The 21,616-nt window shown below is 26.9% G+C and overlaps 4 protein-coding genes across 4 annotated transcripts; 3 read left to right on the top strand and 1 right to left on the bottom strand.

Moving 5' to 3' along the window:
* Positions 1 to 576: 576 nt before the first annotated feature.
* LOC103568424 (uncharacterized) lies at positions 577 to 3,605 on the bottom strand. The gene is made up of 4 exons (XM_008545275.3): positions 2,568 to 3,605; positions 2,383 to 2,479; positions 1,088 to 1,241; positions 577 to 1,026 (listed from the first exon to the last, which is right to left on the bottom strand). Exons 1-4 carry the CDS (start codon positions 3,186 to 3,188, stop codon positions 660 to 662), a joined length of 1,239 nt encoding a protein of 412 aa, XP_008543497.1. The 5' UTR covers positions 3,189 to 3,605; the 3' UTR covers positions 577 to 659.
* Positions 3,606 to 5,393: 1,788 nt separating this feature from the next.
* Positions 5,394 to 11,041, top strand: LOC103568425 (nonsense-mediated mRNA decay factor SMG5). Its single transcript, XM_008545276.3, has 6 exons — positions 5,394 to 5,966; positions 6,049 to 6,271; positions 6,636 to 6,800; positions 7,769 to 9,887; positions 9,954 to 10,292; positions 10,690 to 11,041. The coding sequence occupies exons 1-6, from the start codon at positions 5,887 to 5,889 to the stop codon at positions 10,755 to 10,757; spliced, it is 2,994 nt and encodes a 997-aa protein (XP_008543498.1). The 5' UTR covers positions 5,394 to 5,886; the 3' UTR covers positions 10,758 to 11,041.
* An 855-nt stretch (positions 11,042 to 11,896) lies between these two features.
* On the top strand, positions 11,897 to 13,748 carry LOC103568426 (uncharacterized). Its single transcript, XM_008545277.3, has 7 exons — positions 11,897 to 11,995; positions 12,071 to 12,308; positions 12,382 to 12,491; positions 12,573 to 12,692; positions 12,755 to 12,901; positions 12,978 to 13,031; positions 13,396 to 13,748. The coding sequence occupies exons 1-7, from the start codon at positions 11,926 to 11,928 to the stop codon at positions 13,575 to 13,577; spliced, it is 921 nt and encodes a 306-aa protein (XP_008543499.1). The 5' UTR covers positions 11,897 to 11,925; the 3' UTR covers positions 13,578 to 13,748.
* A 1,599-nt stretch (positions 13,749 to 15,347) lies between these two features.
* Positions 15,348 to 20,656, top strand: LOC103568427 (kielin/chordin-like protein). The gene is made up of 7 exons (XM_008545279.3): positions 15,348 to 15,543; positions 17,395 to 17,638; positions 18,827 to 18,936; positions 19,023 to 19,142; positions 19,922 to 20,068; positions 20,133 to 20,189; positions 20,255 to 20,656. Exons 1-7 carry the CDS (start codon positions 15,474 to 15,476, stop codon positions 20,428 to 20,430), a joined length of 924 nt encoding a protein of 307 aa, XP_008543501.1. The 5' UTR covers positions 15,348 to 15,473; the 3' UTR covers positions 20,431 to 20,656.
* Positions 20,657 to 21,616: the final 960 nt, after the last annotated feature.

Genomic DNA, 21,616 nt, shown 5'->3' on the forward strand with positions numbered 1-21,616 from the left:
TGTCGTAAATTACGACGATCTACCGCATATTACGTTAATTTACCGCAAACTGCCGTAACTTACGGTAGAATGTCGTATTTTTTGCGGTAATTCTTCTGAAATTGTAAATTATGGTAAACCCCCGCACTTTCGCCGTAAAATACCGCAGTGTTTTCGCAAACGTTACGGGGAATTGCCGTAATTTTACCACGAAGTTGTCGTAAATTACAGCAAATTGCGGTAATTTAAGTCAGTGCTCCTGAATATCATAAATTACAGTAATTTCTGGGTTTTTACGGTAAACTACGGTAATTTACTGTCATTTGAATCTGCTAAGGTTTTAATTAAACACATTATTGTTATTACACTTAAATATAAAACTGATAAAAAAAATTAATACGATACATTTTCTCAAAAAATGTAATTTTTTTACCATATTTTCCCAGAATATAGATTAAATTTATAAAATTAATAATAATTGTAGTTATATATTTTTTAAATTATTAGACTCGTAATAATTGATTGAAAATGGAATTACGAAAAAAAAAAAAAATATTTATATATTTAACGCTGTAGAGAATCAATACTTTATCTGTATTAAAATGTTTATTCAAAATATATAAATTATTTGTACAATTCAATTAGTATAATGATAAAATTAATTATCTTGATTATTCAATTCAATCGGGTGATTCAACGTTTTTATTTAAATTTATTTGAGAAGTAAATTTAGGTGAAATAATCATTCTTAATGGTGGATGATTAACATGACACTGAATCAATTTATCGTATCTTTCACGCAGTGTTTCTTCTTTACGGTGAAGTATAGTTGGCTGGCGATAAATTTCTTCAAATTGATACCCTTTACTACGTAAAAATTTTAATATTTTAACTAAATTGTTTATATTAATCTTTAGCAATTTAGGGTCACGTTTAATGAATGCATCAATTAGTTCTTTGTCACAATTATAATATAAATTTATATAATAATAAATTTGTTCATGAGGTCCCTTGAAATTATTTCGATCAATATATTTTTCTTCAACTCTGTAACATGTTATTAATCATCAATTATTGTTATTAATTTAAAAAATAATAAATTACACACCTTTCAAGCACTTCAAGTGAACAACGAACAATCCACGGCTTCAATGATTTAACACCTGCATGTTTAACTCGTTCAATTCGTTCTTTTATTGTTTCTATACCATGTTTATAAACATGTAAATCGTGTTTTATATTTCTTCCTAGAAACCCTCCATCTATTTTGAACAGAAAAAAATTATTTTCATCAATTAATCAGATTTTAATCACTATCAAGTATGGCAAAATGAACCCTTGGGATAAAATGGGCTTCATAATTTTTTTTTAAAAAATTGTCCTAAGAGGTAACACAAACGCTATGAGCCAATATGGGCCACTTACAACTTTTTAAAAAAATTACAGAATTTTAAATTAGCTTTATAAATTTTTATTTAAATAATATGATCAATTTTTTTTTTTTTTAATGCTTTTCAATAGAAAAATGTATTCAAAATAATAGACCATATTATTGACAAAAATATCAACACTTTTTACTAAAAATTAAGAAATCAATCAGTCAAACTTTAATTATAATGCTACTAAATATTTTATTTTGTTGCCTGCCAAAAATTCAAAATTTCTGACAGGCAATAAAAAAATTATTTAAATAAAAATATAAAAGTAAATACTGACAATAAGTCCATGATTTTTAAAATTATTATTAATGTCAAACTAAGACTACATATGTTAAATTCACGAGTGATATTTAGATACATAGATTTTTATACTAATTTTTCTCGCTATTAAAATAAATATTGTATTTTGAATAATTTATGATGATAGTGTGTAAAAATTTGTTTTTCATCGTTGTAGGGCACAATGTGTCGTGTGTTTTCCACATATGTAAATATGAAATAATAATTATAAATAAAAAAATTTTTAGTATCACTACGGAAAATAGTGTATTAACGAATTAAGTAGAAAGCCTTCTCTACTCAAAACAGTACAATACTTTATGCATTGAATAGTAAGAAAGAATGTCTTTTATTGGTAAAAAGAAACACTACATTAAATTTTTTAATTAACGAAAAAATAATATTAAATCGTAATAAGACCATTCTCAGGCAGGGCACGCCCTCCATTTTTTAAAAATGTTCAATGACTTTCAACTGTCATAAACGTATCAAAATTTTATCAATTAAAAAAAATAAGTTAAAGCATCAATGGAAGACAACGTAGTCGTGATTTCGCCAGAAAAAATTTTTCAAAAAATTATTTAGTTATATCATTTATATAACAATGGTTATATCTTAACCAATTTAAGACGTGCTTTCTAACCAAAAGTTGCACAAAATTTTTTTTAATAAATTGAATAATTACCAAGTAAGAGTTTAGTAATCTTCTTAATCCTATACATACTTATTGTTAGCATAAATTTATTTCTTAATAAAATAGTACACATTTCTTCTATACTACACTGCAAATAAACAGAATAATTATTATAATAATAATAATCATTAAATCCATTAATAAGCGTATAGTTAATAAGTAATGAAAAATATTACTTCGAAATTTTTAGCCATATATTCAATTCTGTTATTGAATTCCGGATTAACTATTCTATCATTTTTAGTAGTATATGACAATGCTATTAATTTTGTCATTGATAATTGTAATAACGGAATACAGGAATTTATATCCAATTTAATCTTTTCGATAAATGATATTTTTTTAATTAAATCATCAGTAGTGTGAGCTAATGCATACATATGAATTCTCAATGTCGATTTATCAACATCAGCTACACGTAATAATTGATAATTTTTAGTTATCGTTGTTCTCGGGAGTTTGGTAAATCTTTTCCATTTACGAACAACTTTTAATGCATTGTCTCTCGTTACATCAAGAGTTTTAACTAATGTCAATACAGCTTTAGCGTAACTCATTCCAAGTTCATCATCATGCTGATTATATCTTTTCCTTTCAGCGATTCGATTATTTATTTCGGTGTTTGTAAAATTGCTTTCAGGCATGTATAACTTTCTTTCTCTGATTGAACTTTTCAATTTACGTGGATAATTGTATACATTTGTTGTATTATAATTTTTAATAAATCTGTAAATCCCAGTTTTGTGGTTATTTTTAAATAAATAACTTATGAAGCACCAGGTTATACTGTTTGACATTTTTTAAATATTATTTATTATCTCAAATGGGTAGTTTTTATATGTTCATATCAAATTAATTAAATCAAAAGTTAAATAACAAACTTTTGTGTCATGAATCTATTGAAAAAAATTTGAATAACAAATGCACCATACTTGTTATTATCTGATATATATAAAATTTTTTTTTATTTTAATTAAAAAATACAGGCTGTGAACTACAGTCATTTAAAGAAATATCTTATTGAAAACTAACTTAATAAAGCACTTACAATGAAAACTTAACCTATGATACATAAGGTGCGAAATTTTAAATGTAATTGGGGCCATATATATGAGAGGTCCGAACGAAAATGTAGCCAACGCAACAAATGCAAGCAAATTTTAAAGTAAACTTGGACCATAACAAAATATGTACATTCAATAGTTTATACGTTACATCAAAATAAAAAATTTTAATTGAGATAACACTCACACTGTACGAGTGAAATGTTATATTTGAACAAAATATCCAGTTAAAAAGATGAACAAAACAAAAAGTATGGCTGACAAGCTCTTGAAGGCTTGGTCGTACCTACCCAGACAACATTCAAGTAGGAATGACTGCTTTACGACGTCTTTTTGAAGGTGTCCTCAAGAAGTCTTATAATTACTTCTTAAAGGTGTCATTTTTAAGAACTTTTAATTAAGAGTTCTTGAAGACTCCATAAATAAGACGTCAGATTTGTGACATCTAAATGTATTCATTTTTAAACTTCTTTATGAAGTCAAAATTAAGAACTCCTTAAAGACGTCATCTCGGGTCATAATAATATCTAGCCTTATCGCGCGCGAACCCAAGTAAGCCTCAATCCAGCCTCACAGAGTAAAAAAAGCATTTTGAGCCTCAAATAATGTTCAAAAAGCCTTAATGAGCCTCAAATGATGCTCAAAGATCCTCAATAAGCCTCGATGGGCCTCAAATGAACCTAGTCTGGACTATGTAATTTAAAATGTAATTTAAACTCGATTAGTATTATTTGAGGCTTCTGATCACCATTTGAGGCTCACTGAGGTTCTGTGAGCATTATTTGAGGCTCATTGAGGCTCTTTGAATATCATTTGAGGCTCAAAATGCTTTTTTTTCTCAGTGAGGCTGGATTGAGGCTTACTTGGGTTCGATGACGCTAAATTGAGGCTAGATATTGTGACCCGGGATGGTAAATTCATACTGGTCTTATATGCGAAGTCAGAAAGAAGAACTCTTTCAGAACTCTTTTTAAAAACGTTTTACTGAGCTTATTAGGTGGCTCATTAGACATCTTGAGAACTGCTTAAATGCTTCTTTAAGTTGTTGATGAGATGTCCAAATCATAAATAGGAACTCATTCAGAACTCAACAAGACGTCACTTTGCTATCTGGGATAACAAAGTCTCGAATTTAAGAATTCTAATTACTTTTTGAATATTTATGGGACTCAAATGATGAAAATCTTCCGAGGAAGTTCGTATTCTACTTTTAGTCGGAAGCTAAGAAAATCGCTGTTAGGATCATTATTTAATAAATAATTACAATTCTTAACTTCGAGATTTTGTGAGATGCGGCCCAGCCTTAAAAGTACCCTAATAGCTACTTTAGCTTGAAATTGAGGGTAATTTGATGTTGAAATTACCTGAAATTTGCTGTCCGAATTTGCCGTCAAATTTGACAGCAAAAGTTGAAAATAAAAATTCGCGGTCAATTTTTCTTCAATTTCAAAATAACTTTTTACGAAAAAAAAAAAGTCGGTAATGTTCATTCTTACCATTTCAGAAGGCAAATTTATACATAAAATTGTTTACAATTTGACGGTAAAAAATACTTAACAATTTTTCAAGTCAAATTAACAACAAATTGACATAAAATTTGCCTGAAAATTAACGACAACTTTTTTTTAGTTAACTTTTGAAGTGAGTATGCATTCTAATTCGAGTAGTAAATTTACGTCAAATTATATAGCAAGTTGTATATAAATTGTTGTCAAAAATGAAAAAGTCCAAAGTTGACAAACATTTAACGAAAAATTCAAGGAAACTTTTGTGAGTAAAACTTTTGCTAAAGCAAACTGTGCTATTAGGGATCACCCTCTTTATTTCAAACTTATTGAGGCCAGTAAATAATTCATAGCGCCATCTTTGTCATTTTTTGTTGAAACAAATTGAAATTGTCCAACATTTTAGTGTAAAAATTTTGTACGTGATGGCCTTACCAGAAAATTTTTTGAAGGTTATATGCAATTTAAGTTAACGCTTCTTATCTCTGCCCTCAATGAACATTATAAATGTGTAGCATATATATTTTATTATCTTTGATTTTGATGGATTTGTGAAGTCATTTATGTGTTCTAACTTCTTATTCTACACATTTACTTATATACACTAATATTATGAATTTACTTACAATATAATAAAACAATAAAAAGAAATAAGTGCTCCAATGTCAATTGATAATTAATATTCACGTTTAAAATATAAAATATACTTTTTTTGTCTTATATTGTATATCTGACTCTTAATTTTTTAATTTTATAAAAACAAGACGAAATAAAAATTATAAAATAAATATCAAATGACGAATTCAAACAAAATACCGAGACGTAGTAACGCACACCAAGAGATCGCAGTAAGATGATTAAATGTTTTGTCATAAAAATATATAATACAAAAGGGATGAAATATGAGTTGAAGAAAATAATTAAAAATGAGGAAGTCTCATCACAATATTGCAGTGGATGCTGTTAATAATACAGACTACCTGGAACTTACCAGAAAATTGTACAGGTTAGAAAAATAATATTTTATTTTTATTTATTTAATTTCTATACTCTGTCACAAATTTAAATAATTTTTTTTTCTTTTACAGAGGAGTTACAGATGTAGCAAAGCGGCTTGATGATCAAAAAGCATCAGCATTAACAATAAAAGACATATTTACACCATCAGGTGAAATATTACGTGGCAAACTTAAAGATTATTGCGAAAGATTAATTTTTAATGATCCCATTGGCCATGCACGAAAAATTGAAGAGCTTTTGTGGCGACGTGCATTCTATGATGTCGTGTCAACAGCTAAAAGATTACGGAAGGTATTTTATTTTATTAATTGCACGCCTCATAACGCGAAGCTTTTCTCAGTGCATTATTCTCAATATGATAAAGTTAAGCAATTTTGCAGACTTCAATTGCCTCTGTTGCATTTATTTTTTTATGTTTTCTCCCACTCTAATAAAATACTATAGTAAAATCAGGCCATTAAAATTTTACATCTATTTTTGAATAATCAAATTCCATATTGATAAAAAAATAAATTTTTTAAATCTGAAAATTTTTCTTCATAATAAATGTGTAATTTATTTATAATAACAGAAAATTATTATTTATAACTGATATTTTTATAATAACTTAAAACTATTGTGTAGTTGTGTTAAAATTATATTTATTAATTTGTAGGGAAACGTTTGGAATCAAGTTGAAAAAGCTTTATTATCAACTCATTTATCAGTGGGTGTGGGATTTTATCATCATTTGATTCTTAAATTACAATTGGAATGTGGTCTTGATTTAGCTGGTATCGTTGACTTTGCTTTTCCACAACAGAGACATGGTCTATCAGACGTAAGTTTTATTTATTTCATTATTATTAAACTGAATATAAAATAAGATACCCGCGGGTAATAAAGCCTAAGTGACAGAAATGATATTTAAAATAATCGCCTCCGCTAAAGGCTACTCTAGTAGAAGGGTCTTACATAGAGATGCTACGACAAATTTATAGAGTTCCGATACCACGTTCCCTGTCTTCTATATTTCATCATCCATCATATGCTGTCGTAGCGCAGAAGAAATTATAAAAAACAATCTAATCTTCTGACTCTTAAAAAGGATACTGATAGTTTTAAGTGCTGTTGAGCAAAACAATCTAGTCTTCTGATTCTTAAAAAGTATTGTTGCTAAATGTAAATGATGATTCATCTCTAATACCAATTTTATTAAGTATAGTTAAGCTATTCCAGTTTGTTTAACCCGTAGTCCTTATTACCCTACCGTAGTAAAATAAGGCCTATTCGTATGGTTTTTGTGAAAGTATAATTTCTTGTTTGTTTATGGTAAAAATTACCATTACTTCATTACATTTTATGGCTAATGTGTTGGAATAAAGATTAATGATACATTTCGATAATTAAATGCAATATTTTCGATTCTATTCAAAATCTCCCTTAGCTAGGCCTTATTACCCGCAGGTACCTTATATACAATATTAATTTATGGTCACGGGTAAGTGAGCAAAAAAATGAAACTATCTAACAGTTTAAATAGTCCAATATTAAGTTTATTATTTCACATAATTACATATACGTAATATACTCATTCAAATTTTGACATACTATCTGATGTATTTCAAATTACAAATTTTATTAATTGTATTTTTGTTATCTGTACTTTTCAGTTACTTGATAAAGTCTCAATAAACAAGAGACGTTTGATAGTTTTATTTTTTTTTTTGTCTACTTATCTGTGACTATAATGTAATATTATTATTTTTGAATGTGAGAAATGTTTTTAATTAATTTAAAATTTAATAGCATGGAGACAAAACTATACAACAAAAATTTAAATCAGAAGAAGCTCAACAATGTGTAATCCGTATAGTTCATCGTAGTTTAATCTGCTTGGGTGACTTGGCTCGTTACAAATTAGATTTAGATCCAACCTGGGATCCAATGATAGCAACAAGATACTACAAAATGGCAATAACAATAGATCCAAATATCGGAATGCCTCACAATCAATTGGGAACAGTTGCGGGAAATAAAAATTACGGTGTTGACGCTGTTTATCATTATATGCGTTGTATTTTATGTCCTGAATCATTTGAAGGAGCTGAAGGTAATTTAAAACGTATTATATCATCACATTTATTTAACGGAAAAGAAAAATTACCATCGCAACGTTGTGTTGCTCGTCTTTTTACTCTGTTACAAAAATGGAACAATTGTACACCTGTTAATACAGATCAGATAAATGATGATTGTCAAAAATTATTGGCTGATATTGATAATTGTCTGATAACTGATAAACTAAATGATAAAACGAATAAATTAGATGGTGGTAGTGATGACACTGATGATAATGATAGTAAAGGGGAAATAGCGCGAACTATTGAAGAATATTTACAAAACTATAAATCTGATGAGTCTTTAAAAAATTTAAGTGAAGATATTATTTTTAAAATGGTTGCTATTTGTTTAATGTCAATATCTAAATTACAATCTAAAGAGTCATCTCAAGTTCACGGTATCATAGCATTTATTTTATCACTGCTGTCTCAATTGATACAAGTAGTAATAGATAATTTGCAAAAATGTATAGTTGAATCATTGCCAAATGGATTATTGATTAAAGAACAAGTTTATGATGCTGAAGAAAAACAAATTGTCGAGCCGGAAAATTCAGAAGAATTAAATAATGATGCTAATGATAGTAAAAAATTTAATGATAATAAATCAAATTCTGTTAATGGACATTTGGTCAATGTTAACGGTAATATTAAATCTAAAGGCAAAGCTAAAAAAAGTTTACTCAGTAAATTACGTCGTCCACGTAAACGTATCAATTCTTCGGATTCAGACAACAGTGATGTAGATGGCCCGCATTTGGATGATTCAAGTGATGATTTAAATTCCGATATTTCAGAAACGGAGGAAGATGCGCTTAGTGATTGTCAGCTTAATTCAGATCCTGATGATATAACGGACGATGAAACTGACCAAGCAGAAAATTGTTTTGAGACTGAAGAAGTGGGTTTAGTAAATGGTCACGCTACCACTGGTGATGATAATAAATTATATGATGGAGTAACTGCTGATAATGCTGTTAATAATTTAGATGAACATGATACAGCTCATGTTAATGGAGCCAATTCACCAATTGATTATATTTATCAGAAGAAACATGTAGACCAGATGAATTATTTTAATGCGTTGTCACAAGAGCGTTTATTTTATTCCATTAAAATATGCTTTGATTGGTTAAAAGGTAATCCAGAGATTATTAAAATGATAGCCAATAGTTCACGGACTCTGTTACAACGTATTGCTGGTTTTATTAATTTAGTAAATATTGATACATCTGTTGTCATTGATAAATGGGACCGTGAATCAGTTACTTTGACGGCTAATAAATTACAAGAGTATACTAAAATAGTCCCACTGCCTGAAGATATTGATTTACGGGGATTAAATGTTTTAGAAAATGCTCACAAGGATATTAATTGGAAAATATTACGTAAATTTATGATTACTAAAAATGAAGAAATACTTTTAAGAATTTTAAAACTTATTGATTTTGGTAAATTTATATGCACTATTGAAGACTCGGGTTTTAAATTTGATGAAAAACAGAATTTGTATGTTGTTGTGGATTTAAAAGAACCTGTTTTGGTTAAGAATGATAAGCAACAAGAAGAATGTGATGTTGTTAATGATAACAATGAAATGAATTCTGATCATCCACGCGGTAAATTGATGCGTCATATGGGTAAATTATGGCTAAAAGCTGAAGTACGGGCTTTAGAAACTCGTTTAAGATCTAAATTAATGTCACCGTATCTTGTTGTCGATCATGAAGCTCTTACTAAACATACACCTGTTCTAAAACGTTTAGTTTATGCTAAAAAATTTGTCATTGTTATTCCTTCAATAGGTAAGTCAAATTTATTTATTTTATAATAAATAGTTTATATTAATTTATTCCATTACTATATTTTAGTTGTATCAGCATTAGATGAAATGAAACGTACAAGCGGACGAGCACGTGAAGCTACAAGATGGTTAGAAAATCAATTACAAAAAGGATCACGCTTCTTACGAGCTCAGAGACAACACGAACGTCTCGCTCTTCCGTTAATTAAAGGACCTAAACCTAAAGATAAAGAAGCTTGGCTGTTCTTCCAGATTATCGAATGTTGTCATTATCTTACTCAGCAAAATAAAGTTGGCCTCAGCAGTGACAGCAATGAAGCGCCAGTTGTTACTTTATTAACAGGTATAAATGCGGAGGATAGAAAATCATCAACTTTTAGTCCAGACGGTCTAGCAAAAAGTGCAGGTTTGTTTTTATCAATAAAAGCTCGTTAGTTTTAAGATAGTCTTTATTTTAGGTATTTTTTAAATTGAATATTTGTTGTTCTCTATATACTTTCAAAATAAGTAAAGAAATTTCTGCAAAGTTAGAGCTCTCAGTTTTAATATTAATAAATAGATAAATTAATTTATTATTTGGAATCAATAAAGAATCAAATTTCTTACAAAATACATCTTGAAGCTCGCGTTAATAGTAAAATTAAGGGCTCCAACTTGACATGCATTTTTTCTTTTTACATTTACAAGGCCTGTAGCGAGTGTATTTTTATTAAATTAAGAAATATTTAAAATAAAATAATTCCTATCTTAATGCATATAATTAAATTAATGAATTATTTTTAATAATTATTTTATACTTTTAGGTGTTAATCTTGAACACATTGAATCATTTCACACCAAATGGAAAACATCAAGTAAAAGTCACGGTTGAAAATAGTTAATTCTCATCTCAATGTGTTTCAGCTGCCATTGGCTTGATGTCAATGTAATAACATCCACAATAACTCACGCCCTTGAACAGTCCTATCAATTCACGATGATCATTCAAGGGCTCAGAGGGTTGGAAACCCAAGAAATTACATTAAATAAAATAAAAACTATTATAAGAAATAAAAACAAAAACTAATAATTTAAGTTTTTAACACCATACCGAGTGAAAATAGACGTACTGTCATACTAATTGATTCATTAAACTGATTATTTCACAAAAATATATTAATGCCGTATTTATTCATTTATATTTAAGTTACCTAAAATGTTTTTCGTATATCGTTTTTTTCACTTCCCTTTACAAAAATTGCAAATTTAAAAAAAAAGGAAGATATTGATTTCGGTCCGATTTTCAAAAATTGAGTTTTCATTAGATCCCGACGTTTTGAGGTCCTAGAAAGCTATTCTGACTATTTCGAGGTGGGTCGAAAGGGCTCATCACGACTTAGATCAGATTAGATTTTAAAGTCTATCGGTCGAGTAGTTTACGAGTAATACGAAAAATAGTTTTTTTTAGGTCTTTTTCGTATAATTTGTAAACTGCTCAGCCGATTTGCTTCAAAATTTAATCAAATCTTAGTCTCAATAAGTATTTACGACCCCTACAAAGCACGTGTAAACTGCCCGATTTATTCTAAAAATATCGACGGACAAAAGTTAATTTTTTTCAGCGAAATGTAAATTTTTTCGGTCCAAATGTTTTTTGAGTTCGAGTTCTCTCAGCTCGAAAACAGCAGAAAGTTCTGGAGGCCCACAAGCTTAACCATTTCAGATTTTTTTTCCAGTAACTTGTCTATTATTTTAATTCAAAAGAAAAAAATTGAATACTTAAATATTTATTCTTATTAACTATTTAAAATTCATGATTGTTTATTCAATAGCATTTTAGTTTTATCTCTTGTCTACTTAATGATTGGTTGTTTACGTAGTTAAAACACTATGTAGTTATACAACTTTAAAAAAATATAAATAAAGAATCATAATAATAATAATAATAATAATAATAATAATATTATTAAAGAGATAATTCTGTCTGAAGATATATAAGATTGAAAACAATTACATAAGTTCTTACGGATTTATATTTTATTTATAATCTGTGAGTAGTCATGGGATTGACACGTAATTTTTCAACTTATTGTTTTTTGTTTTATGTATTAGGAATTTTTGCTAATGACAGTAAGTAAATTTATAAATTATACTGTTTAAATAATAGGTACTGTTGTGACATTAATGAATTTATTTAATTGATAGATTGCGATAAATCGAAATGTCCAGGCCCTCTTAATTATTACCAAGATTTAAAATGTACACCAATTTATAAATCACCAGAAGATTGTTGTCCGTATAAGTATAATTGTGATCATTTAGATCAAAGATCTACGACAAAGTGTTACATAAACGGCCATGAATATGAAGTTGGAGAGCAGTTGAGAGATGAAGATAAAAATCCTTGTAGTAAAGGATGCTTTTGTTCTAACCAAAGAGGCGTGTTAGTGATAAAGTTTATTAATTATTTAAATATTTTAAATTGCTTTTTAAATTATATTAAATTTATCAATTAGAGCAAGTTTCATTTGTGCAATAGTAGATTGTTTTTCTCGGTTTCCATCTAATCCTAATTGTTATCTTCCTCGTAATGCAACTCAATGTTGTCCTGGTAAACAGGTTTGTGGTAAGTAATTTTTAAAAATTTATTATAAACAATAAGAATTAATTATTATAATATATAAGCAATAAATAATTTATTTTACAGTTGAAAGACAAGAAGATATACCGACATGTGAAGTCGACGGTAAAATTTACAAAGATGGCGAAAATTTCAGCCCGGCTGCAGAACCACAAAAAAATTGTTATTGCGGTCCAGGATACACTGGTAATTATTCTATGAATAATCATTATTTTATATTAATACAAATAAATTATTTTGTTCATAAGGTGAAAACATCGAACCTTTCTGTGTAACATTAGTGGACACATGTCGAACTGAATTGAATCATGCTCGTGAAGTTCATGACAATTGTGCCCCCGTTTATCATAAACCTGAAAGCTTAAGCGATGGCTGTCCTATTCAATACAGATGCCGTAAATATTTACTATTCATCAAGTACCTTAAATTTTAAATTTATTACTTACCAAATTGTTGACATTTTTATTACAGAAAATAAACGAGATCAAGTTGTTCCAAATAATCTAGCCAGTGAATCTAATTCGGGTAAGTTTAAATATACCGAAAAAAAGGATTTCTTGGCGCAAAAAATTTTTACTCACCCTAAGGAAAATTTTACTTTTACTTGTTTTAAGAAATGTTTTGCATTATGAATTGAAAAAGAAAATTTCTTGGGGAGAGAAAAAATTTTATTGAGTCAAGAAAAAATTATTTGGGGCGAGGAAAAATTTCTTTTATCGAGAAAATTTTTGTTTCCATTTCATAATACAAAACTTTTCTTGCGCCAAGAAATCCTTTTTTCTGTGTATATGTATATATTTTGTGTGTATATGTATTAATTTTTAAAAAAGAAATATGGGTATGAAAATTATTTACTAAGTTATAAATATTAACTTTTGTTATATTTCAGAAGTGATTTGTAAATTTGGTGACTTGACAATGAATTACGGAGATGAGCTTAATCAAGCTACGAACTATGATTCTGCGTGTGTGAAATGTACTTGTGAAGTAGGTCCTATACCATCTTGCTATCGTTTACCTGATAGCGAATGTGACATCACAAATCATCCGCCTTTTGATAATAATAAATAATTATTAAAAAAAAAATTATTTTAACGTTTGGTTATAAAACTATTCATCATGTATCCATAAATATAAATAATAATAAAACAATTATGTGAGCTTATTGACTAAGAGAATTTATTACGCAATGTAATGAGGTCAATAGATAAGAACAATTAAAAAATAAATATATAATTTGAACATGTATTTGCAATATATTTTTTCCGATCTTTGATTAAAAACTTGAAGCATGGAAAAAAATACATTAAAAGAATGTATAAACAATAACAAATCAAAATTGTAGATATAGTATTATTGGATTAATATTAAATTTCTTGAATGAGCAGTTTTCCAAAGCTAAGTTTAAAAAACTTCATATCATTTATTAAAAACCTTTCAAACTCGAATTCGTATTCAATATATAATTTATCTATATTAATTCAAAACAATATTTGCTGATTATATCCAACAATTATATCACACATGACCTTGTACAAAAAATAGATAGAAATATATATAAGAAACGATTAGTTTTGAATCGTTAAACAATCGTTATCTATAGGACGAATCGGACGGGTAAACATTTTCTAATAGGAAAGGCTATTTTATTGATTTTATTAGTAATTATATTCAATCTTAATTTTTTTTATTAAACTCCTATAGGAATGAATAGTACCATTAGTACCTAGTAATGATATCGTGTTCTATAGACAGAATAGTAACAAACCTTAATCGTTCTGTATGGTATAAGATATCATAATAATTCATGATGAGTTAACGATAAAAATTTTGTAGTTATTTATGGTAAAATAAATATCGATTTTCTTATTGTACCTTATCGTTGAAACTCTATAGAACTCATTCAACTTATCTATCAACAATATTTTAATTGATTTTCCGTCTCATGCTGTAACGTAATCGGAAAAGTACTTATCTTCGAGCTCGAAAATGTATTCACTACATTTTTTCTCCGTGTTTATTTGTATATACAGATGTGACTTGTAAATTTAGGAACTAAGTGTACCCGTTTCAAATTGTCAAGGTTTATTCAACAAGGAACGTGACCAAAAATCTTCCAGCTTTTATTTATAAATAATTAATCAAACATACATCATTCAATACTGAACAAGAATTAATTTATCCAATACTATACAAAAAATACACGTAAAATTTTTATTTAAAAAAATTTCTTTTCCTAAACTATTTAAAATTCATTTTCCCGCTATAATTTAAAAATTTTTTACTGAAATTTTTTTTTTATCATAAGCAAATCGATAACTAGCAAATAGATAAGAATATTCTTATATTTTAAAATTTTTTAAATCATTTACTTTTTTTTTAAAGAGCAAATTTCGTAAGTGTTATAAAAGGAAATAACTATTTATTAATTCGTAAAGTTCAATAATTATATAATATATTGACTAAAACATTAATAGGTCAGTTGATAACGCGACAATTACAGAAGGTTCTTTTAAAATAGCAGATTAAATTATCAATACGTTTGAAATAAGTTTTATCACTTTCAAGAAAATTTTCTTTTTACATTTTTAACTTATTTATTTTGTTTAATATTTATAATAAAAAATGTTTAAAGACATTTAAAAATATGAAAATAAATTGAATTTTTTACAAAATAGAAATTTTTATTATAGTTAAATTACTTAAAGTTCATAAAGAAATTGTAAAGTTCAAAGTGATGACCTCAAGTTCTTAAAAAAATACGATAATAATCTATAATCCATAAATATATACAAGAATTATTATTTTCTGCACGTATACTATTGTATTAATGTATCCTTACAAATACAAATAAATTAGTCAACACACATTAACGAGTTAATGTATTTATATATTAATATTTACATTGATCTGCGTTATATAAAAAATCAAGTCTTCTGAGCATTAATTCACAATACTTGTTTAGCTATGGCATTGACGCACAGTTTCTTTTTCGGTGTCCTGTATTTATCTTTTACTGTATTAAATATTTTAGCTGGTAAGAAAATTTTGTATTAACAATATACATTGAACGTATAAAATATTTTTAACATAAAAAAAAAAATGCTGATTCAACAATTAGTTTCATTAATAATCATCAATAAAATATATTCTTATTTCAATAGTTTATTATTATTATTATTAGTGTAAAAAAGTATACTTATACTAAAAGTCGTGATGTTGTAATTAAAAGTAATTCATTCCATAATTATATAAAAATTATTTATTGATAAAAATAAGTATCAGCATTCTTCTTCTAGTCAAATTATATTTTAACTATAAATTTCTTCGGCGGTACTATAAATACTTTCAAATATGAAGTACATTCGGAATTGAGTGAAAATTAAGTTTTGGTAATTAAAATTATTGGGTAGAAGTACCTTTTGTGGCGACTGCTCAATTTTTGTACATTAATTCAATACTTTATTTTAAATGATCCTGAAGTTATTAGATAATTAACAATTTTTGTAATTTTTTTTCAACAAATTAATTACAAAAAAAAAACAAATATGCACATTTAGAAAATAATATAAATTATAGGTGTAATTTTTTTAAATATATATTTTTTTTTATAATTTATAGTTTTGAAAAAAAATTCAAAAATTATTAGGCGCCGGTTAACTTTAGTATCATTATTTAAATTAATAAAAAAGTATGAAAAAAAATTGCGTTTAAATAGTGTGATAAAAGTATTTTAAAACATATTTAAAATAAATTATGCCATTATGTAAGGTAAAAGACCTATAGTACCCGATCAGGGAACTTGTACTCGATCATTTCATGTATTTGTATATCTATATTTAGTAAAATTTAGTAAATATAGATATACAAATACATGAGTGAACGAGTACTATTTTCCTGATCGGGTACTGAGTCTTTTATTATAACTTGTATTAAAAAAATTTTCATTAAATTTTTTAAGTCTCCAAAACTGGGCCTAAAGTGGCTAAAAACAATACCTCTACCCTATTGTTGTGGAGTTACTTTTTTCACACTACGATATATGTATATTATATATTCTAACATTATGTAAATTGCGGGATATTTTAATAAATAAATACTAATAAAATATATTATTAATTAAAGATATTATTTAAGTTAATTTTTGAATCAAGTGATAATATACGTTAAGATGGTACCGTCGGTTTTAGAATTACTGTACAGAATTTTATGAAATTCGACAGATTAGTAGACAATGATAAGAAAAAAATCCAGTTAAATTTTTGAAGAGCTACAGGAGAAAAAATAAATTCGATGAAACCTGTAATTTCTCATGTCGCTCAATGTTAAATGTATGAAAATCAGAATTTTACTGGTTTTCTGTAGCTCTTCAAAAATTTAATTAGATCTTTTTCTTAGCATTTTCTACCAATATGTCGAATTTCATAATATTCTGAATGGTAATTCTAAAACTGACTGTACTACCTTAATAGCCTTTTTTTTACTCAGTGTACATTAAAAACCAAAAAAAAACTTTAATGAAGAAGAAATTTTCATGATTCGATAAATTATTTTATTAGAATTTTCAAATTTAATATATTTTTGTTTTAATAATTTATAGGTTTTATTCAAAATAATTTACTAAACAGACAAAAACTGATATTCGTTAAAAATATAATATTTTATTTTTATAAATTGTAGAAATAAACTTAGAGTTTTTTCTGTTGAGAAGAATATTCTTCAAACGAAAACTAAAATTAATTAAAATAATTATTTTAAATTAAACATTTATTAATTAATTATTGAATAAATATTGTCTTTATAATAGTAATTCTTTTTTTTTATTTTTATAAAAATAATAAATAACTGATATAGTTTAGGTCAAAATAACTTATTTTTCAATTTTTAGATGGCGAATGTGATCCATCAACATGTCCAGGACCTTTACAATACTACAAAGATCTTAAATGTAAGCCAATTTACAAGACTCCAGATAGTTGTTGTCCTTATAAATTTGATTGCGATCATTTAAAATCAAGACCAAAAGAAAAATGTATTGTTAACGATCACGAATATGCAATAGGAGATTCACTTAAAGATGAAGACGCAAATCCTTGTGATATTTCTTGTACATGTGATGAAACTCTTGGAGTGTTAGTATAATAGATAATTAATTAAATATTATATTAATTTTTTTATTACCACATTTTTTTTAACTCGCTTTCATGCATGTCTATTTGGGGGAAATTTTATAATTGATTTTGAACTATCATCCCAATGAGCTAAAGACTTGAAATTAGGAACATAGCTCAGAATTAGATGACGTTGCAAGAAAATGAAGAAAAACAAAAAAAAAAGATGAAAAGAAGAAGTAAGAAAGAAAAAAAACAAAAATGAAAAAAAAAAAATCAATAAATAAATAAAATAAAATGAAATGAAATTTGTATTCGGTTAAACAATTGTTTGTTTGTTCGGTACAAATATTCATAATCAATTTAAAACTAACTTCTAGATGAGTTATATTCTTGAATATAGCTCACAACTGGATGACAGACAAACAAACACCATGTAATGAAGATACAATAAAAGAGATAGAATGCGACGACTAGGACCCCCAGTACTATGAATAGAATCATGTATTTTAGATTTTTAACTAGAAAGGATGTGGCTTTAATTTGTTTTAACATTTTTAAGTATAATTCTTAGAAAAATGATTATTGCTTGCTTCTTAATTTTATTTTTCAGAAGGAAAAAAACAATTGAATATGAAATAAACCTGAAATTTGTCGCATGTTTTTGTCATTATCTTATCAAGGTGTTTAAAATCGATTTCAAAATTTCATACACAATACAAAAAGCAGTAAATAAGCCTCGTGAAAATTTAAAACCACATATAAATTCCGAATTTGTTAGAGGTAGTCCTGAAAATTTATGATTGTGAATTTTTAATAGCTATAAAAGTACTTGTAAGATTTGAAACGATAAACGTGGAGTGCATGCACAATACATATCCAAAAAGTGAAGAGTGGAGCTATCAATGAGAAAACTTACACATTGGTTCATATAATTTGCAATGTAATAAAATTGTTAGTTGAATTATTAATGTATCAATTATTTGTTGCATGCGCCACACGTTTTTTGTTTTAAATCGTACAAGTATTTTCATAGCTATTTAAAATTCACAACCATGAATTTTCAGGACTACCTGTAAGAAGTTCGGAATATGTATGTGGTTTTAAATTTTCATTGGGCTCAGAGAAATTATTTTATACTTTTTAGTCTGTTTTAAAAAGGTGGTACATTAACAATTTTTTTTATTTCGATAATTATTTATGTCATAGAGCTCAATTTTCCTGTGCTGAAGTAGATTGCCCGGAAGATGGTTACGTAAATGAAACATGTTATTCACGACAGAATGCTGCTGATTGTTGTGGAGGTGAAATAGTTTGTCGTAAGTATTTTATATATTTAATTACGATATTAAAAAAAATTGATTTTAATTAACTAAAAAAAAATATTGATCGATTGTTTTGATAGCGGAAAACCCGGAAGATAGACCAACGTGTGAAGTAGATGGTAAAATTTATAAAGATGGTGAATTCTTTAAGCCGTCATCGGAACCAAATAAAAACTGCTATTGTGGTCCTGGTTACACAGGTATTCAAAAATTATATATTGATAAATTCGTTATCTATTTTTAATAATACCTTGACAAAAAGTAAAGAGTCGAGGTGTGCGAATAGCTCGAACTTACGAATTATTCGTATTGAATCAAATCAAACTATTTAATTCGAATTTCGAATTGAATAATTCGAACTTTCGAATAATTTGTTAATATTCGAATTATTTGTAAATTTTTGAATGAATAATTTGATCAGAATTTCAAATCGAATTGTTATATGCGATTGGAATACGATTCGCACACCCATAGTAAGGAGACAATTGTTGTCATATCAGTTATTGATACTTTTTATTTATTTTTTTTTAATGTTCAGAAGTTTCAAATATTTTTGTATTTTTGGAATATATATAATTACATGAATAAAAATTTAGTTTTAAAAGATCGAACAAAAATAATAATTAAATTTGATAACTTCTCCAAAAATAGTACGAAAATTAAATTCCATCAAAATTGTATGACATGTCAGTAATTAATACTTTTTAGCAATATTATAAAATTTCAGGAAAAATTAATTTTATAAATATTTATACAGAAAATGGCTAAATTAAATTTAATAAAAACTTTTTTTTAAAGAGCGATATAAGATTTTATGACATTACAAAAACTGAATTTTTTCAAAATTTAGCCTGGAAAAAAATATTTTTATCAAATTTTATGAAAAATAATCTTAAATATTTTCGCTAAAATAACTTATTCTTTAATTATTACTGAAAAAAAATTGTATGAATAAATATAAGGATTAATTTATTTAAAGGACAAAACATTGAGCCTTTTTGTAAAACAAACGCATATGAATGTGGAGCAGAATTACACCATGCTTATGAAATTCATAATGATTGTGTGCCGACTTACTATAATTCTCAATCACCTCAAACTGATTGTAGTGTTGCTTACAGATGCCGTAAGTACTTAAATTATTTACTTATTATGAGTTAATTAAATATTTTAATTAAAAAATTTTTTAGAAAATGATAAAGATGAAGTTATTAAACGACTTAAGACACCTGAAGATCCTGAAATGGGTAAGCCGTATTTTTTTTTGTGATATAAAAATATTATACTAAAAAATTGTATCGTTTTGTTACAGACGTGACTTGTAAATTTGGTAATTTGATAATGAATTATGGAGATGAACTTAATCAAGCTACCGGTTACAGTTCAGTGTGTGTTAAATGTGTTTGTGAAGTGGGTCCAGTTCCGACTTGTCAACGTTTACCTGATAGCGAATGTGACGTTACAGTTCATCCGCCTTTTGATGAGTAGTCTTGATTGTTAAAATTTGAAGAAAAAATTTTTGTAAATTATAAGTTAATTACAATTGAAACTTTTGATAAAATCAAAAACATTCATTTGGCTATTGCAATAAATATTTATTAATAGAAAGCCGAAACTTGGAGTTATAAATAGTGAAAATTATTTTTGATAAAATAATAATTACAATAATTGAAATAAATAAAAAAATTGCATTAAAAAAAAATATCATTGAGTAGATCGTAAGTTGAGACCAATTATTTATTTGTTAACTTCCCGCTAAGGAAATTGCAAATTTTCAAAAATTCGGGAAGTTATTGGTTTCAGTCCGATTTTTGAAAATCGAATTTCCAAGAGATCTTGACGTTTTGAGGTTCTAGGAAGCTATCCTGACTAATTTCACGATGATGTCCGAGTGTATGTATGTACGTATGTGAATACCTATAACTTTTTAACGGATGAACCGATTTTGATCATCAAGATGTCATTAGACGCGATTTGCGAATATCTTGAAGCTGAAAAAAAATTAAACTTGATCGGTAGGGCTCATTCAGAGATATTCCAAAAATAAACTTTTTTCAAAAATGTTTTTTTTGGATAACCTTTTATGTTCTCGATGGATTGATTCAAAAAACGACTGGGCTCTAAAGCTTCATAAGCCGCGTCGAATGCCACCTCAAACATCAAAATCGGTTAATTCTTTCAAGAGAAACCGTTGTCGAAAGAATTAAAAAAAAACAAAATTTTTTAGTATTTTGACAATTTCTCAAAAACGACTCGATAAATCAATTTCACAATCTGATCAGTTGTAGAGCTCAATAAAACGCGTCGATTGCCACCTTGAACGTCTCAATCGGTTTATTCGTTCGAGAGATATCGTTTGAGAAAAAATGGTAAAAAACCTTTTTTTTCGAAAATAAAGGCATACAAAAGTATTTTCGAGCTCAAAGAGCTCGAAATAGGCGGGAAGTTTTGGGGCTGGCCCGCAGGGTCAACCGACAGACTGATTTTTTTTTTTTTTTTTTTTTTTTTTCAATAGCAAAACTTCCAATCATCCAAACTAATTTTTAATTAAATTATAAATAATCAATATATTTAATTCTTGTAAAATAACATTAGAATAATTACTATTATAAATTTATTAAATGTTTTAAATTTAATTGTTTCTTAAAGCCTTGCCAACTTACTTTTTAATATT

This window comes from Microplitis demolitor, chromosome 1 (assembly GCF_026212275.2).
Source record: "Microplitis demolitor isolate Queensland-Clemson2020A chromosome 1, iyMicDemo2.1a, whole genome shotgun sequence".
NCBI lineage: Eukaryota > Metazoa > Arthropoda > Insecta > Hymenoptera > Braconidae > Microplitis > Microplitis demolitor.

Excerpts from the sequence above, each read along its gene's own strand:
- LOC103568426 (XM_008545277.3), top strand. The coding sequence starts at position 11,926 with ATGGGATTGACACGTAATTTTTCAACTTATTGTTTTTTGTTTTATGTA. Across the intron at positions 12,492-12,572 it reads TCCTGGTAAACAGGTTTGTG|TTGAAAGACAAGAAGATATA; the intron begins GTAAGTAATTTT and ends TTTATTTTACAG. Across the intron at positions 13,032-13,395 it reads AGCCAGTGAATCTAATTCGG|AAGTGATTTGTAAATTTGGT; the intron begins GTAAGTTTAAAT and ends GTTATATTTCAG.
- LOC103568427 (XM_008545279.3), top strand. The coding sequence starts at position 15,474 with ATGGCATTGACGCACAGTTTCTTTTTCGGTGTCCTGTATTTATCTTTT. Across the intron at positions 17,639-18,826 it reads TGTGATGAAACTCTTGGAGT|AGCTCAATTTTCCTGTGCTG; the intron begins GTTAGTATAATA and ends TTTATGTCATAG. Across the intron at positions 18,937-19,022 it reads TGGAGGTGAAATAGTTTGTC|CGGAAAACCCGGAAGATAGA; the intron begins GTAAGTATTTTA and ends TTGTTTTGATAG.
- LOC103568424 (XM_008545275.3), bottom strand. The coding sequence starts at position 3,188 with ATGTCAAACAGTATAACCTGGTGCTTCATAAGTTATTTATTTAAAAAT. Across the intron at positions 1,242-2,382 it reads GATTACTAAACTCTTACTTG|ATGGAGGGTTTCTAGGAAGA; the intron begins GTAATTATTCAA and ends TGTTCAAAATAG. Across the intron at positions 1,027-1,087 it reads TCACTTGAAGTGCTTGAAAG|AGTTGAAGAAAAATATATTG; the intron begins GTGTGTAATTTA and ends AACATGTTACAG.
- LOC103568425 (XM_008545276.3), top strand. The coding sequence starts at position 5,887 with ATGAGGAAGTCTCATCACAATATTGCAGTGGATGCTGTTAATAATACA. Across the intron at positions 5,967-6,048 it reads CTTACCAGAAAATTGTACAG|AGGAGTTACAGATGTAGCAA; the intron begins GTTAGAAAAATA and ends TTTCTTTTACAG. Across the intron at positions 10,293-10,689 it reads CGGTCTAGCAAAAAGTGCAG|GTGTTAATCTTGAACACATT; the intron begins GTTTGTTTTTAT and ends TTATACTTTTAG.